This window comes from Anguilla rostrata, chromosome 12 (assembly GCF_018555375.3).
Source record: "Anguilla rostrata isolate EN2019 chromosome 12, ASM1855537v3, whole genome shotgun sequence".
In the NCBI taxonomy this organism is placed as follows: domain Eukaryota; kingdom Metazoa; phylum Chordata; class Actinopteri; order Anguilliformes; family Anguillidae; genus Anguilla; species Anguilla rostrata.
The window spans coordinates 27788331-27810663 of record NC_057944.1 but is presented as its reverse complement, the minus strand read 5'-3'; the positions used below and the strand labels follow the sequence as shown (position 1 = coordinate 27810663).

At 39.6% G+C, this 22333-nt stretch overlaps 3 protein-coding genes across 8 annotated transcripts in view; all 3 read left to right on the top strand.

The window, feature by feature from the left end:
• Positions 1-3128: 3128 nt before the first annotated feature.
• LOC135236233 (uncharacterized) lies at positions 3129-6400 on the top strand. 4 transcript variants are annotated; one of them, XM_064302481.1, is made up of 5 exons: positions 3160-3303; positions 5033-5148; positions 5397-5469; positions 5524-5690; positions 6204-6400. In XM_064302481.1, the coding sequence occupies exons 1-4, from the start codon at positions 3282-3284 to the stop codon at positions 5679-5681; spliced, it is 369 nt and encodes a 122-aa protein (XP_064158551.1). In that variant the 5' UTR covers positions 3160-3281; the 3' UTR covers positions 5682-5690; positions 6204-6400. The 4 variants fall into 4 exon arrangements, with proteins under 4 accessions (XP_064158549.1, XP_064158551.1, XP_064158550.1 ...); XM_064302480.1 differs by having other exon boundaries at positions 5397-5487; XM_064302479.1 differs by lacking the exon at positions 3160-3303 and adding an exon at positions 3129-3153 and having other exon boundaries at positions 5397-5690.
• A 2995-nt stretch (positions 6401-9395) lies between these two features.
• Positions 9396-12791, top strand: LOC135236234 (uncharacterized). 2 transcript variants are annotated; one of them, XM_064302483.1, is made up of 4 exons: positions 9396-9541; positions 10612-10791; positions 10995-11144; positions 12617-12791. In XM_064302483.1, the coding sequence occupies exons 2-3, from the start codon at positions 10684-10686 to the stop codon at positions 11133-11135; spliced, it is 249 nt and encodes an 82-aa protein (XP_064158553.1). In that variant the 5' UTR covers positions 9396-9541; positions 10612-10683; the 3' UTR covers positions 11136-11144; positions 12617-12791. The 2 variants fall into 2 exon arrangements, with proteins under 2 accessions (XP_064158553.1, XP_064158554.1); XM_064302484.1 differs by lacking the exon at positions 9396-9541 and having other exon boundaries at positions 10605-10791.
• A 4626-nt stretch (positions 12792-17417) lies between these two features.
• The window catches only part of igsf11 (immunoglobulin superfamily member 11), an 86292-nt gene continuing 81376 nt past the window's right edge, over positions 17418-22333 (top strand). Inside the window, exons 1-2 of one of the 2 annotated variants that reach the window (XM_064301903.1) lie at positions 17418-18301; positions 18448-18584. In XM_064301903.1, coding sequence (XP_064157973.1) covers positions 18521-18584 — 64 coding nt within the window. In that variant the 5' untranslated portion in view covers positions 17418-18301; positions 18448-18520. Of the gene's footprint in view, positions 18585-22333 lie in introns of both variants that reach the window. The other variant, XM_064301901.1, reaches the window with a different exon arrangement.

Below are 22333 nucleotides of genomic sequence, written 5' to 3'. Positions count from 1 at the left end.
GCTCTATGGGCCAATACATACTACCACGTGTCTAGGTTGGCTTACGAAAGAGAAGGTTTGCTCCACAGGGGAGTTGTCTGGAAAAGATGGGTTAAGAAACAGATCTTGGAGTTTGATCAGGTGGGGCAGAAGATCATGGGGTTGAGATTCATAATGTGTTGGTGACTTTTGGATCTGGTTTTCTGCATTCCAAGGGGGGAATTTACTAGGCCTACTCAAACACTGGCGGAGAAGTAAGAAGACCAGAGGTAACACAGAGTAAAAGAACAGAAATGAAATAGGGAATGGAAATATACCTACATTTCAGGTATAATATCTTATGCCAACAAATGCATACTTTAAATAAAATCATCAACTTCCTAACAAGGCCAACAGGGCACCACAGGCTATTTAAAAAAATTGTTTACATTTACATTGTTCATTTGAGGATTATGGATTTTTAATATCATGCATATATTGTGAAATGAAATAAAAATGGCTAATAGCAAAAACAAGTGAAGTGAAATCTGGTATGTTTTGCCAGTGATCTTAATATAGCATACATTTAACCAGGTCTTTACATTCCTTTAAAAGTGTGTGTGTCTTTAAATAATCTGTTTGCGTTGCCAAGTTCTGCTGTAATCGTGAGGCAGTTGAGGTCAGGTGAACCCAGACGCACCTGCCCTACCTTAGAAATGGCTGTCTGTTGTCAAACAGGTATGCGACTAGGAGGGGTTTAGCTAAACCACAAGGAAATGTTCCAGATGCAAGTGAATGGATGAATGAATCATGCAAATCAGATTAACACCATGTCCATCACATGTTCAGCCAATAGCCTAACTTTTCCCACTCAGTCTTGAGAAATTTCATGCTTTACCTAAAAGTATCTTACTAAACAGAGGTGTGTAGTCCGCCATTTAACTGACAGCCAGCATTTGGAAAACTCCTGGCTAATACCATTTATAGATGATTATATTACATCGTACTGTATTGGTCAACAGTGTTGTTCTCGGTTTATGAAAATCATTGTCATTGGCAAACAAAATCCGGTTTCTCAAAAATATTTTCAGGAATAACTGTTACAAAAATGCATACTTAGCTGTCAACATTCTCCTTGTGGAAGCACATCAGGACATTGAATGGTTTTGACTGGGGGGAAGTTTCAGAATGAATATGCAACATTGATATACAGGGGTTTTTAAATGAGTATTTGAGTCAAATCAAGAAAATTTGCATGGGAGTCCATGGTGCACAGTAATTATTTTTAGCAATATTATCCTCCTTGCATAGAGAGGAATTCTTTTCATTTATCATCCACAAAGGAGAACAGTCACAAGATGCAGGTCTGGAATTATGCATGAAGATGACATCATGCACTCCCAAATTACCCACATTTTGTAATGTAGTTCAGTGTTTCTTGTATGCAAAGACATATACAGTTGGACAACATGCTTTGTCTCTGTCTTTCCCTCCCAGCTACAAATGAAGGTCAGGCTGTCAATTGCTAGGCTTGTCCAGTTGGCCTGTCAGTCCCTGATCTTGAAAAACGAGACTGTCCCCTTTACCTTTGAATATGGCATCATGAAGAAAACATCAAAAATAACTGCCCACCTCATGGTAAAAACCTCACATGCATTTACCCTGACCTTCACCATTTAGTTGTAGCTTTTCCTGAGAGTTTTCTTTGAAAATTTTACTTTAAAAATAATTTAAAAACAACAGAAAAGAGATGTATCAGTTTGAGGAGGAACATCAAGGTTATGAGCTGGCCATCATTATCACATGTCTCTAATTGAGAACATAAGGGCAACAAAACAGAATTGTGAATAGAGCTGCTGAAATGTTGAATGAGACATCTGGCTATCTTAGTTACAACAGCAACACACCCAGACGTTGCCTGTTATGTTCAAGGAAGTGTCATGTGCTCATGAACACAAAAAAAGGATATCTAAAATGCAATAAACAAAGGATCATGTAGGCTGTACTCAGGTTTTCCAGTATTATGATAAGACAAATGCATAAATCGCGGTTAAGAGTAACAGTAACCCTGGAGGTGGAAGATACTCACTCAGAAACCACAAATATGAAAACTTAGGATTGCTTGTAAACTAGTTAAGCCTGTTAGGGAAAATACTACAGAATTACTCAAGCTATGATTTGAAAAGGTGAGAGGCGAATGGAAGGTGGGAAGTGTCTTATCTCTGCTGTTGACTGAACACCGGGGGGCAGTACAGACAGCAGGTGTGACCTGGAATTGCAGGCATGTAAAGAGGGAGGAGCCAGGCATACTGAGATTGCAAAATAAAGGGGTCTAGCTGGGCTGTAAGGCTTGATGATCTACTTAAAGTAGACTGGAGTAGTCCCCTTAGGAACCTGGTAGGCTAGCAGCAATGTTTTGAATTTTATGTGAGCCACAACAGGTAACCAGTGGAGAAAAGTTTTTAAAAAAGGGGGGTGTGGGGATCGGTGACATGAGAACACTTTGAGAGGTAGTAGATCAAGGGATCTTCAGCATTCTGGATGAGCTGGTATGGTGAATGCTGACCCCCCAATAAATCTCACTCCAGCCAGCTGACCAAAGTTGGCAACACCGGTCTACAGCTGCAACCAAGACATTGCAGACTGGAGCCTGACTGCCGGGAGCCATTTGTGACTGACAAATCAGGGTCCATCTTCCATCGGTTCACACAAAGCAGTCCTACACACAGGCGAGGACACAATGCTTTTAAAGGCATCATTTAAGGAAGGAAGACTCTATAAGGGCCTTGTGACCAGACAACCTGACCCTTCTTTGTGCACAACTTTCCTCAGCAGCACACATTCTTGGGAGGCAGAGAGTAAAAGCCGAAACAAAATCATAATATGCGACACGCCAATACGCCCCCTGGCGGTTTGGAGTAAGAACGAACGCAATCTCATTAGATTTGTGTCGCCTACTTTCGCAGGCAACCACGAAAATAGGACACGCGTACGCCATCAATTCATGGCTATGTCAACCTCTGTCAAATGAAACACAAATTGGCTGCCTTCCCCACTGCTACAACAAGCAAATATGATGCATGATACAGGATGTTAAATCATGGACGTCAGTCAGTGTGTGATAATTAGATCTGACCACACCCAGAAGTTGAATCTGCCCTCATGTGAAAACGGGTTATTCCTGCATGTCGCTCCGTGAGTAAGCGTAACCGGGTGCAGCTCATTACATAAATCTCTGGACACAGGTAGCGTGCAGGAAAACAGGTGCACACATTCTTAAAGTGACAGTCTGGGATTGTTGTTCACCTCGACCACAGCACGACATGGATTTCGATTTGGAAACAGGTATTATTTTAGCTTTTGAACATAAACGTAACTTTAGTATATAGGGTACTACAGGTAGCTTAATTCGCTATGTTTTTATCGTGAAACCGTAGGCTATGCATTTCTTACGTTATGGATGTAGGCTATTGTACTGGCATATGAGCTGTTGAAAACGGTAGGTTAATACTTAAATATAGCCTACGTCATTTTAAAACTGTAATTTATCGAAATAAATGAGAAGCTTTGTATCGTACACAGTTAAATTGGAGTAGTCTACCCTAAAATTATTAGTTATTTAGGCTAGTTAGGCTAAGTCTTAACTTTGTTGATTGAATGCGTAATTATGACCCGAGATGTGTTCCTGCGTTTCGTAATATAGATTCCATCAAGATATTAGATATTTTTAGATTCCCAGTGAGCAAAGGCCGGCATCTAGACGTCTTTTTTATTGGCATGTATAACGCTATAGCCTACAGTAACAGTAAAGTGTGATAGAGTATCATACAAACATCTATCAAACAAACATCTACAAGCATTCTTGGGAACTATCCAAGAAATAAAAAAAAAAAAAAAAAAAAACTCAAGACAGGTCATGTCACGTTAAATATCCCATCAAAACATTCTACAGTGTAGAGACTTTTATTACAGCGTAAATATAAAGAGTCTAAAATTCAACTCAAGGTAAAAAACATTACATTTATTACATTTTATTTTAATGTCCCCATTAAAATGATAAGATTAACCAAAAACTCCTTGGTTTCATGGACAGGGATCTAGACGGGAGGTTGAGAGACGTTTTGACATAAATGGACGAGCCCAGTATAGATGAGTAAGCCTGTCTACGTCCTAGTCGGCAAGAAAACTTTCACTTTTCAACCAAATGTAGCCGGGTTTTCACCACAAAAATGTTCACTGGATTAGTTTAAATTGCAGTGCTTAAGTGCAGTCGGTCTACTTTTGTTACTGGTACTAGCTACTGTTTTGTTGCTTTTAAGATTGTAGAGCTTAAAGTTAATCTGCAGACAATGTTCTTTAAACATCACTGTAAACATTCATTCACACCGCTCAACACTCGCCAGTCCGGGGACTATCGGTGTGTTCTATTAGCACCAGTGCATATAAGGCATTAGTGTGTGACCTAATCATAACTGGAGTCACATTTCATAACCGCACCTGAATATTATAGTGATACTAAACAGATTAGTGCTAATTTTAATTAATATATCGTGGTTGTGAGTGAGTGAGTGAGTGAGACCACAATTTGCCATGCATAGCAGGAACTGCCACCGTGGGAAAAATACTGAACTGAAAAAAACCATTCGCAGTGAAATCAAGAGTAATGTTAATTCAACATCAATGGCTTTTTAAAATGTAGGCGATATCGTGATTGATCTAAAATTCCGTTTTTAATTATTCTTGGCCCAATGGCTCGGGGGTCTTGTAGGCTATACTTTATTTTCCAAATCATGATTGAAAAGGAGCATTGAATGCACACATTTATGTTTAAGATATTTCAAAAATATTTGCAAACTATAATATGTAATCAGTGCCACACAACTCATTACCTGTACATGCCCAGTTTGTGTTCAGTATTAATTTGGACCATTCTGAGGTGGCCTCAATAGAACAATTTCACTGTGTCCAGTGTTAATGAGAGCAGACGTAATTCCAACCCAGGGCACTGTCAGTATTTAGGTGGGGTGAGCGATCCAAGCACCGACCCTGTATCTGTTCTGTTTCCATTGTATAGCGGTACAACCAGATGAAAAATGCAAGAGTGACTCTGGCCAGGAAGTCCAGGGCATTTTTGGATTTGGGAAAAAGGATAAAGACAAGGAGAAGGAGAAGGAAAAGGAAAAGGGAAAGGTAAGAGTACTTGGGAATGCTGTCATGTCTTTTGGGGTGAAGTTTTTTACTCACATTACAATATGATACAAAATAAGAGCAGTCCATACAGAATACGTGAATGTGAATACTCCATTGTTGAAGTTGGGGAGATTAGCTTGTAGCATAACACACATATAGTACCCCAGAGGAGGCCACCAGAGGATGTCCTTGGGCAGTCTCCATGGTGCTCATAGTGAGGAACTCTACTGTCTGATGGTCTCTTACAGGGTGAATACAAAGACAAGGACCATGATAAAGACAAGGACCACGATAAGGGCAAGGACCACAAGCATGGCAAGGACCACAAGCATGGCGAGGGCCACAAGCACGGCGAGGGCCACAAGCACGGCGAAGGCCACAAGCACGGCGAGGGCCACAAGCACGGCGAGGGACACAAGCACGGCGAGGGCCACAAGCATGGCAAGGGCCACAAGAAGGGAAAAGGGAAGAAACATAAACACAAGGATGGTGGGAGTGGGTCTTCCTCAAGCTCTTCGTCCGACTCTGATTAAGACTGAAAGGTACTGTGCTCCTGTCCCCCCTCCCTTTAGTAGCAAGAAAGAATAATGACCCACTATGACCAAGCACCAAATGTGCTCCCAAGTGTATGTTGATTAATTTGACTCCGGAGTTGCAAAGTGAGCAGACATGGGTATAAATGTGTCTGGCTTCATAGAAATGTGCCCTGTCCTGTTGCTTTGTTGTAAACATTGGGGGTGTAATGTAATGAAAGCCATCCTGACAAAGAAATCAAACCTTTCATTCAGCTTCTGGGTGCAGCAGGGGCGGTTATTGGTGAGGTGTAACTTTGACATTCCACACACACCCTCCAAATTCTTATATGTTATAGAAAAACAGTCAGGAACAAAAACATTTACTCATTTGGTTCCCAGAAATTAAATACTGACTGAAGCCAGCCAGTCTATTATTCAAGCACGTCTATTAATCTTTTCTATAACAGTATCCATGGATTGATTATGTTCTATGAATTTAAGGGTTATCATTAATTTTGTTTTTTTTTGTTCCTTTTTCAGGACAAGAGAAAAAATGAAAAGAACAACGAAGACTAGAAATTACTCCAATGTGGGAAATGATTCAGACCACCCTTTCTAATTTACTGCCTGACTGCATTAGTGTCTTATTTTTTCTGTAAAAAGTTCACTGAGGACCTTTGTTTATTAAAGCTGCCACCGATCTCTCTATGTGTTAATAAAATCGGACTTCTAATTTATATTTCCGTAGCATTTTGTCAATAGTTTCTCATTTTAGCCAATTAATTTTTTGTCTGTAATACCAGCTTATTAAGGTCATGCTGCCCTCTTTCCAGTAAAACAAATCTGCTTACATATTCAGTTGTGATGATCATGTGATCATGTGATTCACGGGGTCATGTGAATCTGAACCAGGAACTGCAATATAAACAAGCTAATTTGTTTTTCATCACTGTTTAGGCACTATTCCTTATGTAACCAGCAGGTGGTGACATTTGTCTGCTCATCTCACCCCAGCAAGGCTGTCAGTACCTCATAATATGCATGTTAAATTGGAATCAGTGAAATTACCAGAATGGACATATCCCTTTTTAAAACAAATTAGCAGTACATGTTGACAAACTGTAGCCTACGGTTTATTTCAAATGCTACCTTTTGAATTTCCTAAAACCTTAATCCCAAAATAGAGCAAATGTACATACACTGTATGACCAAAAGTATCTGGACACTTCTTGGTCTGGGACTGTTTTTCGTGGTTTGGGCTAGGCCCTTTAGTTCAAGCGAAGGCAAATATTAATGCTACAGAATACAATCATATTCTAGACGATTCTGTGCTTCTCCAACAGTATGGGCAAGGCCCCTTCCTGTTTCAGTGTGATAGTGCTCCCGGTCACACAGCGAGGTCCATATAGAAATGGTTTTGATGAGTACAATGTGGAAGAACTTGACTGGCCTGCACAGAGCCCTGAACTCAACCACATTCAACACCTGCGTATGGTTAATGTCCTTTGTTTTGTAAATTGAAGGAAGCTGGAATGAAAGTCCTCGATGTCCTGGCTCTCCTCATACTGTAAGTGCTCTGAATCTCCTCTCTGAAGGAAATTGATCATACAGTGATTGGAGCAGATGGGAAATGTCCCAAATCTTGTTGTGACTTTTCTCAATGGCTCTGCGATTTATGATGGTTTGAATGCCCATTTTATCACATATTTTAATTTATAAAAGTATTTACAATTTTTAATATTTTATTTCTGTTGATGAGTGTGAGTGAACTGTACCAGGCAAAAAATCCAAAGGTTACTGGGCTTTTGATGAATGTTTGGGAAACTTGAAGAGCGTTTTATTGCAGACACAAGATTTTCTTTGTTTATGGAGTAGATGCAGTCATTGCTGTCCTTTCCTGAATATTTCCTTTGTGTTTCTGTTCAAGTTGAACTTATTGTCAATTAATGGCTATAAACCCTGAACAGAAACTGGGTGACTCTTATCAGACCAAAGAGACACAGCACCTGATTATTTTACTGGTGGCTTTATATGAAAGGACATCTTGATCCCATTTTTTGAAAGGCATTCCAAAAAAAAAAGGAAGATGGAAGGAAAAAGGATAGGCCTTCCTCAGACATCCCATGAAGTTGGGAGGAATGATGTGCATGGGAATTTTTTAACAGTATTATCCTCTAGGCATGGGGCGGGGGGTGGGGGGGGGGGGGGGGGGGGGTGCTTTTCATTTGTCATCTGCAAAAGAAAACTGCCACAGAATTCAGGCCAGTTTGTTTGGCATGTGGATGACAGCCAAATCATGCACACCCAAAGTGCCCTCATCCTATGAAGGAGTTCAGTGCTTCTTGTGTGCAAAGACATATCCAGTTGGACAACATGCATTGTATCTAGCAATCTTCTATATTATCCGTATGTATGCATTGTGCACTTTCTGATTGTCTGACTATATGATATCAATAATAATCCTGTGCAGCTAACTGATATAACTCCAGATCAGGTAAATTAAGTCAATCTTCAAATCTGGGCAGATGGAGCACATGTCTTCTTAATCTATGAGCTTCATTAGCCCAAATAAAACTTGTAATAATTTACTTTTTCAAAATAGGCTTTTGGAGGCATAATCTGAACAGATGGAAACATATAAAGGAATCTGGGAAGCCACAGCATTCTCATTAGATTAATTTCTCCCGTTAAATTAAGTGCAAGGTTAATCCACTTATAAAAATTGGATTTCCTATCAGCAATAAAAGGCACAATATTATCATTCATTTTTAGTAGAACTAATATAACATTCTACATATTTCATGGGATGCTCATGGAAAGATCCTCAAGCAGTTTGGAAATTTCTTCTTCATTTTTTAATTAAATAAAATGTCAGTTTTATCAACATTGGTTTTATAACCCAATATACTGTATCTGAATAATTATTAAGCATAGATAAAAGAGAAGATAAGGATTTCTCTATATTAGTTGTATATAAATCATCTTCAGTTCATAACTTTGTATTTTTTATTTGATCCTTGTGATGTACAGTGACCTCCATAATGTTTGGGACATACTTTTCTTGATTTGGCTCTGTACTCCACAATTTTAGATATGTAATCAAACAATTCACATGTGGTTAAAGTGCACATCCTCAGCTTTTATTTAACTATATTTTTTAATACATTTTGGTATTGCACGTTTTTATATATATACGAAAGTCACGGAAGCCATTATGAGGCTGAGAAAAAAACAGCAGAGTCATTTAGGCTTTTTCAAAATGAACTGTTTTGAACATCATTAAGAAGAAAGTGAGTGCTGGTGAGCTCAGTAATTATTAAGAGCTGGGAAGGCCAAGGGAAACCTCTACAGTTGATGACCTAAGAATTCTCACCATAATTAAGAAAAACCCCCAAACACCTATCTGACAAACACTCTTCAGGGGGAAGAATTGGATATGTCAGTGACTACTGTCTGCCAAAGACTTCGCAAACAGAACTACAGAAGCTACACTACAAGATGAAAACAATTGGTTAGCAACAAAAACAGGATGGCTAGGTTACAGTCTGCTAAGAAGTACCTATAAGAGCCTGCAGAGTTCTGGAAAAAAGTTTTGTAGACAGATGAAACCAAGATTCAGCAACATCTAAAAAGCTAAATCATGCGATACTTTTATCTCTGAACAAAATCAATCAGCTTGCGATGGCTTGACCTGACTACACCTGTAACTGGAATTTCTACCTTCAGAGAAAACAGGTTATTCATGTTTCTCTGTGTGAGTAGGTGGAACTGGGCGTACTCACATAAACCTACTGGCACAGGTAGGGTGCAGGATAACACGGAAACATCTTTCAAAAGTGACAGTGACAGGGTTCTTTGTTCATCGCGACCACAGCACGGTATGGATCTCAATTTGTCTTCAGGTCTTACTTTAGTTTTCAAACCGTGTACAGGACAGTAACTTTATAAGTACCCTACATGGTTAATGTATAGCTAATTATGTTTTACTGTGAAAATATATGAATTTACAAATAGTGTTATGGATGTACTGTAAAGGGCAGAGTATAATAGGCTACTGGCAGAACAAGATGGGCTATCCTTTAAAAAATTTGATGATTTATCAGAAAAATTAAATCTGATCCAAATTGAGGCAAGGTTTAAATTTGTTTTGTACACAATTAATTTGGAGGAAATCAGTTAATTAAGTCTCAGCTTTATTACACTGAATCTGCAATGGGTAGCGGAGAAGTATTACAGACATTTTTCTGATTATTTTAAATAATTGCAGTAGACCTGCTTAAGTGCAGTACGTTTATCATGGCCGCAAAGGCAAACAGTTAATGTTATTTAAACAACATCCTTTTTAACAATGCAATAAACCTTCCTTCACATCGCTCAACACCCACCTGACTGGGAACTATCACGTTTATCCCATTAACAAACTTCATCAGTGCCTTAAGGCTTTAATAGTGTTTGATCTAGTGTAACAGGAGTCATATTTCATAAGCACAACTGAGTATTAACATTATACTAAGACTTATTAATGCTAATTTAAATTAATTTACCAGGGTTGGACCAATGTCATATCTTTTCAAAATGGGCAACTGAAAACTCATTAGCAGTGACATCAAACGTGATGCCTGTAATTCAACATAAATAGCTTTTAAAAATGTAAACAGCATTGGGATTGATCTGCCATAGTAGCCTGTAAATGATTTCGAAACGAGTCCTGGCCCATTGGACCGGTCTTGTAGTTTCTTTTCCGAATCATGACTGAAATGTAGCGCTGAAAGCATGAATCTTTGTTTTGTGAAAACATTTTGAAAACCATTGCAAACTAAACAGATCGAAGCAATACCACACAACTCACCACATGTACGGAGTTCATTCTCGATATTAACTTGGACCAGTGTTAATATTGAGAATCCAGTGTTAATGAGAAAGGATTTCATTCCAACCCAGGACACAGTGTCAGTATTTACGAGGGGGAAGCAGATCCAAGCACAGACCCTCTATTCAGTCCTGCTTTCATTGTACGGCAATGGATGAGGAAATCAAGAGTTCCAGCAACCCAGAAGTGAAGAGCTTTTTTGGATTTGGGAAAAAGGACAAGGACAAGGAAAAGGACAAGGGCAAAGAGCATAAAAAGGTAAGGTACTTTAGAGAATTTATTTCACCGTGGAGTTTGATTTTACTCACAATTCAATACAGAATACATGAATGTGAATGCTCCATTGTTGAAGTTGGGGAGATTAGCTTGCAGCATAACACACATATAGTACCCCAGAGGAGGCCACATGTCTTTGGGCAATGTCCATGAGGAACTCCCTACTGTCTGGTGGTCCCTTACAGAGCGACTGCAAAGACAAGAGCAAGGATGGAAAAGACAAGAAAGAAAAGCATGGGAAAAAGAAGGAGGGTAAAGACAAGAAGAAAAAGGATGATGGGAGTGGGAGTGGGTCTTCCTCAGGCTCTTCGTCCGACTCTGATTAAGACTGAAAGGTACTGTGCTCCTGTCCCCCCTCCCTCTAGTAGCAAGAAAGAATAATGACCCACTATGACCAAACACCAAATGTGCTCCCAAGTCTATGTTGATTCATTTGACTCCGGAGTTACAAAGTGAGCAAAAATGAGCATAAATGTGTCTGGCTTCATAGAAATGTGCCCTGTCCTGTTGCTTTGTTGTAAACATAGGCGGTGTAATGTAATGAAAGCCATCCTGAGAAAGAAATCAAACCATTCGTTCAGCTTCTGGGTGCAGCAGGGGTGGTTAAGGGTGACGTGTAACTTTGACATTCCACACACACCCTCCAAATTCTCCAAGTTTCTTAAAGGGAAAATTCTGAATTAGTTTTTCCTTTTTGCATTGTCAGGTGTTGTCATAGAAAAACAGTCAGGAACAAAAACATTTACTCATTTGGTGCCCATAAATAAAGTACTGGCTAAAAGGCATCAGTGCTGAGCAGTCACTCTGATTCCCATTCCATAAGACACTGATGGTGGTATCCATCTATTCATCTAGCCAGGTATGGCAACTGAGAACTCATCTCTCTTTTGCAGTGATAAACTGAGGAATCAAAGTGCAAGGGATGCATGCCAGGGATTGTGTAGCCAATCAGTCACAGGGGTGATTGGATGGCCAGACTTAGAGAGCCAGTTTTTTGTGGGAATTTGGCCAGGACTGCATGGATAACACCCCTAATCCTTTTGAAAAGTGATGTGAGATCTTTAATGACGTATCATCTGAAGGATGGCACTTTCTACAGCACAGTGTACTAGTGCATTGGGTTTGGTCCAGAGGCACAGTTTGAATGCACAGTAAAATGCACCCACCAGATTATCCAACAGCCTAATTTAAATGTTAATGGCACATTCTAATGGAGATTGACAGCATAGCAAAGTGCTGAATTTTACACAAGTGCAGTACTTTAATGGTTCATTCTTACTACTTGTGCTCTTCGTGGAAACTAAGACTACTGGACCTCATCCGCCATATGCAACTGATTTTCGAATACAAGGATTCAAACAAGGATGCATTACTTTTTCTAATTTCAGAATCATGATATGCCCAATTTTCAAACAGTGCACTAATTCAGCTCATAATACTGAAACTATACTGTGACAGTCTACAATATTTACATAGTATCCATTTATACACCAGGATATTTTTTACTGAAGCAGTTCTGGTTTAATACCTTGTTCAAGGGTACAATGAGTGTCCTATTTGGGAACTGAACCTGCAGCCTTCGGGTCACAAGGTCACCAGTTCTCTAAACATCGCACCACCCTGTGGCCTCTCCTGCTTGGGCCTGCGTTAGGGTTAAGGCACTGCAGTGGGAGTGGCTCTTTAAGAAGCCAGCCAGTATGTTGTTCAGTCAGTGAAGTCCACATCCACTACTCTTTCTGTAACAGTTTCCATGAATTCCGTCTTTAAAAAAAAATTAACTTTTTTTTTTTTTTTTTGCTTTTTTTAGGAAAAAAGAAAGAAAATAACAACAAAGACCACTGTATTGCGGGCAATTATGCAGACTACCCTGTCTGTTTTACTGCTATAAACTGCATTAATATGTTGATTTTGCTGTAGTTCACTGACGACCTTTGTTTAATAAAGTTGTCTCTCTCTGTTAATAAAATCAGCCTTCTAATTTATATTTCAGTAGCATTTTGTCCATAGTTTCTCCTTTTTAGGTAAGTGTATCTTTTTGTGAATAGCACAAGCTTATTAAATTCATGCTACCCTCTTTCCAGTACAAACACATCTGCTTACATATTCAGTGTGTTGTCAATGGTCACCTGAATCTGAGCTAGGACATCAAACAAAAACAGAAACTAATATGTTATTCATCACCATTTAGGCACTATTCCTTACATAACCACCAGGTGGCGACATTTGTCCATTCATCTCACCCCAGCAAAGGCATCAGTACATCATAATATGCATTTGGAAGATTAAGTAAGTAAGAACCAGACATATTCCTTTTGAAAACAAATCACCAGTCTGTTGACAAACTGTAGTCTATGGATTATTTCAAATGCAATCTTTTAAAAGAATTTTCACAAACCCTAATCCAAAAATGGTGTAAATGCACATATGACTGGACTAGAAACGTGATCATACTATACTGAAGTTCCAGAATAATTCTGTCCATGAAAATATGGCTTGAGCCCTACTTCAAGTTGAAGGTGCAAAGGCTCACTGTTGGGATTCAAACACTGAACATGTGGCTGGGACTACTTGTTGTTACTGAAGTAGTCATGAGGACTAAAATGAATCTAAAATCAGCAGAGGTACCCAGTGTAATTGGTGTAATCATTTAACTACACGTATAACTATAGATTATTAAAGAAAAAACAACAACTTGTAAACAACTTTGAATGACTGGCCTCAACATACAGCCATTTCTTAAGGCAAACCATTCCTGCAGCATTTTGGTTTCAGAATGGTTTCAAATCCACGTATAAGCCTATAAACCCTGAACAGACACTGACAGCAGTGTCTGTTATCAGAACCATATGATGAGCTGTTTGCCAAAGAGACACGAAACAGCACCAGATTAGTTTGCTGGTGGCTGAACCTGAGATGACACAAATGTTTTGTAGATCCTGTTTTCAAAAAGGATTTCCCACAAACAAATGGAACTGGAAGGAAACTCCAGTATCAAAAGGGTGACTTACAGAGATCAGATGACTGCAATAAAGGTAGATCTTCTGTTGTGCCTCAACTGGCTCCATCTGAATTGGCAGATGGATTAGCTGCTGCTCTGCATGAAACACTCAAGGCAGTTGCTCCATTAAAAAGGAAAAGGTTATTGAGAAGAGGCTTGCCCCTTGGTGTAATGACCACACTCAGGCTCTTCAACACAATTTTGTACACTTGGAAATCCAATGGTGGTCCACTAAATTGCAAGTACTCGATTTGGTCTGGAAAAACAGTCTAGGTGTTTATAAGCATATAACGCTCTTTCTAAGACTGGGTCATCTTTCATCTCTAACTTTATAGAAGAGCGTAAGAATAGTTGTAGACAGTTGAACTGAAGTTTGGATGTTTACTACTGCATCAGCAATAATTAAAGGGAAAAAATGAAGAGAAAGGCAATACACCACTTGATGCCGATTAATGTCATTGCATTTGAGAATCATCATTGTAGTATATCACCCAGCCCTAACCCTGAATTAGACTGCTCCAGTCCCAAGCGTCTCCCGGATCAATCCCATGCCGTGACACAACCCGGACGCCAAGATGCCTCACCTTGCTCTCCTGATTTAAATACAGAAACACTGTATTTTTGTTTGTTTGGACCTTTTTTTTACCAGTTAGTTTTCTACTTCAGGCCGTAATCTGGGCAACCACTCTTTTCTATTTGCTCAGATAGATTTCCCATTACCTCCCTATTAGCACATTAAGCTTATCTTCATTGATACCAAGCTGACTAGTGGAGGATGGGCTCCTGCTCTATATCCAGGTCGCCCCCCCAGATTTCTTCCCTCCGGGGTCTTTTTTTAACACTGTTGTTTACCATCATTCCATAAAACAAACTCCATGCTAAACAACACAAGAGTGCACATACTGGCTCTTTTCCTTTTGCACAGCAAAATTATGTACATCAGCGCTATCTGTTTACCAGGAAGACACAATCCCAGAGAAATAATGACAGGAAAACAAGCACAACACAAGACAAACCAAGGGTTTTACCGAAGCTATCAGAGCTCTTCGTTCTGGCGAAGAATAAACTAAGTGTTACGGGAGCACTAGTTGTGGGTTCATGTTGAGTATCCGTGTGATTCTGGTGTTTGAAAGGCTTGGTCTCCTGGCCTTTGAAATGAATCTCAAACCTGAGATGTTTATAAGAATCCCCAAGGTGAACGCAAGGGAGTGGAAATGTGTTTGAAAGCAAGTAGGATTGTTTCCGCATCTCAAGAGCGACCTGTTCTGTACAAGACACCAGCGAGTAAGAAATGCCTGTACTGGTTGTGCCAGAGGCGCTCTCCAGCCAGAGATGTGAAGTACACCTCAGCGGACTGTGATGAGTTTCCAACAGCCCACAGGCTTAACCCACATCTCGTCTCTACCCTGCCCTGGTCCCACTCTGTTTCATCATGAATTTTTCATTGCTCTGGAAGGTTTAAAAAACTCATATCAGTGAAAAAGTTTTCTATCAGAGGCTGACCTGCAAAGACCTGCTACAACTCGTTAAGAACACACCAGGGTTTTTCTATTAGCGTAAACTGCCTGCAGCCAACCAAGCTACCGTGCCAAGAACAATTCATGCTTACAGTACCTATAAAGCCATTTTAAAGAGCGCTTTCCCCTGTTTTTGATGTTTTGAAGTCCACAGTCAGGGAGACTGGCATCATGCATTTTGTTCTGTCCCCGCTGCTGTACACAAACAGTGGGAAGATGCTGTGTCAAGTGCACATCCAAGGAAAGAGAAAACATAACGGGCAGCTGACTGGGGAAGATTTGCCCATCAAAGGCCATAGCAGCAGCAGAACGGACCTGTCCTTCTGATCAGAGCACTTGAGCCAACCCAGATCATGGAGCTGTGTGTCTCAGCTTGGCCTGGCAAACCCTGCAGGAAAGGCAGGCTGACATGCAAGCAGCTGCCAGCTTTACAGCAGAGTTTCCTGATGCATTTTCAAATGCAAATCGGTCTACTATAATATTCTAATAGATGTACACACACGAACACACACACTGTGCATGCGAGTTCACTGAGTTCTTAGATTGCCATACCGTATGTTGGTGAACTATACACGCTTTTGAGTATACAACTACAAGTACTAACCATAAATCTAACCATAAATCAGTCAGCAGAATGCTGTATAATGATGTGCTGAGTGGAAACTAATTCAGGTTTGAAATATTTAGTATGGTTGCAATATGATATTCTGCTTAGACTTCTAATATCTCATGATGTAATCACATATGAAGTAGAATTATTCATTGTTCAATATGGATGCTCGAGTCAGTCAATTTCCCTTTCTGCCGGCTGCAGATGCTGTTATCATTGCTCTGCATTATTCATTATGAAGACACCAATAGGTCCGTCCACCCCATCTAATACCTTTGAGTATTTAGACAAATGTATCTAATCATGAAACTGAATGAATTAATATATATATATAATTCATTAATGCGGCAAATACAACAACATGTATCTTCAGTTACATAGTTTTTAGGCCATTCCTTTATAGATTTTGCCCAATATTGGCTGCCTTAGCTCACAAAAAATTAATCAAGCTCTATTCCAGAGCAATGCTACCCAATGTTTACTAAATTATTTCATGAAACATGCCCCTATTATCTAATTTTACCATCTGAAGAGAATCTGGTCATTCAAACGTCGTGTCACATCAAAGTGTCAAACTCAAATAACAAAAAATAACTCATGGAAGACACACAGCCCAGTCAGTTGGCTTCTGATTGCAAACTCGGTTCATTTTCTCAAAAGCCTCTCCAGTACTGTACATTCCTCCAGTCCAAGTCATTTGCGTTTCAGTAAATGCAAGTTCAGAATCATTACCCAGTTACTTGGTATTAATTAAATTCACTTCCGTGGCTCTTGAGCCGCCATGATGAAGTTGCTCCTGATTTTCCAACCTGCTGAGGCTGAAGCACATTCGCTGTCTGTCTCCGACCATCACCATCCTCAATGCTCACTTTATTTTAGTATTACTATTTTTCACGAATTAATATACTGTGCGTTCGCTCCATAATACTTTCATGAAACTCCCCAAACATACTTCTGTTTTTCCAACCTGACAGCTATAATGATACTGGGACACGACAATGGACCAATAAATATCATTCGCTTCGCTGCACTCTTCACAGGAATAACATGTTGCATCATGACATTGTGGATGCATGCATGGGTCACGTAATTTGCAGGAATGGGCGAGTGTTTGGACAAGCCACGTTAAATGATCCTTTTATTTATGGACCTCGTTTTGTGCAGAGGGCATTGTCATGCTGAAAAGGGCCTTCCCCAAACTATTGCCACAAAGTTGGAAGCACACAATTGTCTAGAATGTCATTGTATGTTGTAGCATTAAATTTTCCCTTCATTGGAAATAAGGGGGCAGCTCTAGCAGGGCAGAAATTTGACGAAATGACTCGTTGGAACTACCAATATTTGTCTACGGAGATTGCATGGCAGTATTCTTGATTGTATGCACCTTAGCGAAGGGTGTGGCTGAAGTAGCCGAACCCACTAATTAGAAGAAGTATCCACATACTTTTGGAAATGTAGCGTAGCCTATTTCACAAATTAGATCGTCCATCATGCGCCATTAAACCGAGTATATAAGTTTTGTATCGCCAATATGCACGGGAAAATGTGTATAGTATATGGTCTATGGGTAACGCGCGTGCATGTCTTTACACCAGATGCAATCTAGGCTACGTGAAAGTCCATTTTATCATAGGCTACTCACTTAAACCTGACGTGAAGCATAAGGCGAAAATAGTAGACACCTTGGGTTAATTCAAGACTGTAGTGGCACTGTAAGTTAAAAATCTAGGCTTTTCAAGATAATGGATTCGATTCCTGATAATTATAAAAATAAATGAATAAATACATAATCTACGTAAACCAAAGTCTCTGTATATAGATTAGGTCGCATTACAGATATAGTCTAGGGTATACAGATAATTATGGTGCTTTACCTTAAAGGTTGATAAAGCGTGAGGATTAGATGCCAACGTATGTGGTGCACCCAGGCAATTACACACCTTATTTTTGAACCTGAATGCAAACTGTAGCACTTCGTCGCCAGAGGAGGGCATAGTATCCTTGATATCCAAGTGGCGTCATTGGTTTCCTGGCAACAGTCCGGGCGACCCATCAATCAGTGTTACAAATAGAACACTGAGCCTAAGCGGACTGCATGCATGCTGGTAAAAATCCCGGGGCTGGGACGGAGCGCAGACAACTCTACACCAAGCAATGGTGCTGCAAATCTCGGCGAAATTTCTATTCCCGCCACTTTTTGTTCTGTATAAATAAGTAGAAAAGCTGTTCAAGTCCACGCAAGAAAAAAGAGGATGCCGAAAGGTTTCACCCGACGTACATCAGTAACCTACAAACAAGGACAGACGCACGATTCGTCATAAGTTGTCATACTAAGTTGTCAGGAGCAGAGAGTCGTTTCGTTTCACTGTAAGGAAATACAAGCGCACTTTTTCATTTTATTATTCAATGGGGTTTGTTTTTACGAAACCCCGAGGCTAAGGACCCCCGTAAAACATATGAACCGCTAACTAATGCATTGTATTTAGTTTCTAAAATATCATTTCCTCCCAAAGAATTCAATTTTGGAAGAGTATACTTGCGATTCCTCCGAGAAGCTACACAGAAAGACTGACCAAATAGTGACGAATGATGGTGAAATTCCATAACTCGGACCTATGGATTGCTTGGGTGGCTGTACTTTGCATGGAAGGTAAGTTTATGCAGTCCGTCGTCCTGTTTTTGAAGGAGGGGAAAAAAACTTAACACTAAGCTGGTCTAACTGCCGCCTTAGTTATCCTGTGTTTTTGAACATTGGCCCACATAGTCTGCCCATTAAACGTTTTTTTAAAGGTGGTATTTATTCCGTACTCAACAAATATTTTTGATAAATAATAACAATAAAATAGCCTGCTAATTCTGTACTTGAACTTGAATATTTCCATAATGGACGCGTAACCTACATTTTTAATATTTCGTACAACTGACAAAATGACACACAAGAACCAAAACAGTTTGCACTGGACAATGCGTATTGTTTTTGGTATATTCTGTCATTGGTAAATATTTTCTTCGAATTCTCATTGTGTGGAAGTAAAATATAGGCTAAAGTTTCTGGCTTCGAATGTAGTTATTTGCATTCTTAAAACATGGTTAATTGCACAGTATCCGTTAGCATTTCTCATAAGAAATAATTGGATCCACACCACGTTTTACACGTCGTTTTGAATAATCATGGTTTTTTCAGATCGTGTTTTGTAGCTAAATCATGAAGGTGCATTTTGCATTTTAAAAAAAACTACGTCTTACAAAAAATATTTTATTTTTATTTTTATGGGGTGTATGTTTAGGATTAGGGGTTTCTTCTTAGAACGTTTATTTGGATACCAAGTGTTGCGTTTGCACACACACACACACACACACTGTGGTTGCAGAAAGATTCAACGCAGAGGAACAGTATTTGAACTGTAGGTCCAGACGGTAGATCTGTGCGCGCTGGTAATCCTCGCGATTAAGAGGAGCACCCGTGCCCACGTGAGGAGCTTTGTTGTTGCCTCTAGCACGTGAAGCCAGAAGTTCCGGAATGTAGTATGTCAACGCTAAAAAATTATTCAGTCTAACTTGGCTAATTCTGTCTAACATTTAATGTACATTCATGCGATTTGCACAAAATTTTAGGTTTGTCCTTTTCATACAGTGTTTAATTAAGCCCATGAATGGATTCCATAAACATCGACTATTTTCTGAAATACTGATAAAATGGCAATAGACACGCGCGCACAAAACACTATTATAATAAAATATCCATAAACGCTTATGTTTTCTTTTCTTCGAAGAGATGATTATTAGTTGTGGATCAGGAAACTTACATACTTCGAAAATTTATCTTGAGTGCAGTGTCCTTTGTAGCAAGTCCATTGGTGTATGAGGACAGTCTGCACACTTGGTGATGGAGTCTGACATCATTATCACACAAGGCAATTCAATGTTTTTATTCCCCATTGGCAGCGTGGTGAAAGGTCAGTGCAGGACAGGTGATTTATAGTGGCTCACATGTCATGGTTTGAATAAAAATGTATCGATTTTCAAAGCAAAGGCACACAGGTGCAGGATAGCTATCTTTCTTTAATCGATCTGCGACAAAGCTCTGCATGTACAACTCCCAGAAGAACAGTGCTGGTTTACTTGTTAACGTCACTCTGGTTTTGTTGTTAATTTTGTCTCCGGCCTACGCTTTAGTGTTAAGTGTGTCCTTTGGTCTCCCTACTGTTTGTGTAAATATTATCGAAGGGATGTCAGTGCACTAACGTGGTTACTGTAATTATGGTAGTTGATCACTTGCTTGCACAAGGAGTAAGTCATGGGGATGTGGGGGCATATAGTGAGAGGTCATCAGAGCCTGAAAGGCAGTTACATGCAGGATTATTGCTATTATTTAGCTAATGACTCAACTAATGGAATCCAGGCATCAAAGCAGCCGAGTCAACAGATTTAAGCTGCTGGGTGCTCTCTCGACCATTTTGGAGGTGAACCTCAAATGGTTTTCAATTTGTTTGGTTATTAGAATGCAACTATAGGACAAAATGTGTCCCCTTGGAATTTTATACTTGCATCTGAGTGTCTTTGACTGTGGTAATTAGAAGACCCCTAAAGCAACTGCATTTTTGTGGTGGTTTGAAGTAGCTCTGTGGGCTGTTACCAGCCAGGCAGTTAGGATGGAAATCTTTCTGTTCCCAGCTGCCAATTCCTGACAAAATGCTGTTCTGAGATCAGTTTCCTCCACAAAAACTGGTGGATCTGTCATGATATATATGATCTGTTCAAGATCTAGACCTTACAAAATCTGTTCAAGGTCTAGGCCGTAAGAGATCTGTTCAAGATGTTGGCCTTATGTGATCTGTTCAAGGTCCAGGCCTTATGAAATCTGCTTAAGTTCTAGGACTTACTGAAGCACCGAAGCATTTTTCCACATGATGTTGACCTACTCCTTTCACAGTTAACTTTCTAAAGTCTTAGTATGTCAGCTGTTCCATCCATTTTATTTGCTAAGTGAATAGTACATTCTTTTCTTGAGAGATGTTTTGTTTTACACAAATGCTTACATACAGTACTGTAAGCCTTTCCGCCACTTTTTCCATAATTTAAATCTGTAAATTTTTAACTGCGTAGAGTTGCCCCAGTTTGCTGTCAATCTTTCTCATTATGTAAGCTCTGCTGATCTATGCAGTGTATTTGACTCCTGGATTATAGTGACAGCAGTTGAAATATTGTTGTCTCACTATCTATCTCACTGAAGTTTTGCCTTTTACTTTAAACAGTGTGTTTTCAGCAAGATGCCTGGTTGTGTTGGCCCTGACTGGCTGTTTGACTAAATGGGGTCCCCTGTTTCTTTGACTAGAAACCTTTTAGATCAAGGGATGTTTCTGTCTCAGTTAACCTCAGACGATCTCCTTGAGTGTGGAGCTCAGATCAGGGCAAAGTAAGAGGCCAGCAACAGTTTAAAAATAGGTCATTTTGGGGCTTACACCTTACTAATATTAACATACAATCAACTGGAGTGGGATGACGCCTGGTGAAAGTAATGTAATTAGTAATGGGCTAAAAGTAATGATGAGAATGAAGTAAAAAAAAAAAAGAAAAAGGTTTTCAGCAGGGGGGACACCGGCTTTAAATGATGCACAATTAAAAAAAAAATTTTTTTTTTTAAACCCTGTGCATTTGCATCATAGAATTGTACAAAATTGCTTTGACAGAATGAAATGGCTGATTGGTTCCACTTTTTTAAGTGGAGTCTTGGACCACTCCTCACTGTGCAGTTCTGGAGTGCCTGTTCTAATGATCTGACAATAAGTCTCCAGGGCCTTTGGAACCAAGCTGGCTCATAGATCAATTCTGCAAATTAATTTGATCTGAAGCGGTGGCCCTGAACTTTTCAACTAGCTGTTATATATGACATGCAAAATATGCAGTACAGGCAGTAAAGTTTACATAATTTCACTACTGCTAGTGCTGCATCTGTCTTTTAGTTTAATCAAAAAAATATAGGGAGAATGAGAGGGAGAGAGGGAGAAATAGAGAGGGAGAGAGTGGGGAAGGGGAGATAGAGATAGAGAGAGAGAGATTGATTGATTGATTGAGGGTGTGTAACCGATGCTGGAGTTTATATTTGGAAAATAAAATAGTGGAGTATTTACCATGTGCCCTCTGTAGTTACTCAGACATGTAGGGCATTTTGTATGCTTGTAGCTACATTATAAATGGTTGGATACCTGTGACAGCATGCAACACTGCCCAAATTTCTGTACAAATCTGGATATGAATAGAGAACTCAGAAGTGCAAAACAAAATGCAGTGAGCAGGATTTATGTAATCATTTTTATATTTTCATATTACTCTTTCACAAGCTTGCTCCCAGGATTTTTAATTTAAAAATGGGAAATGCAGTCAGTATGAAATAGGCTA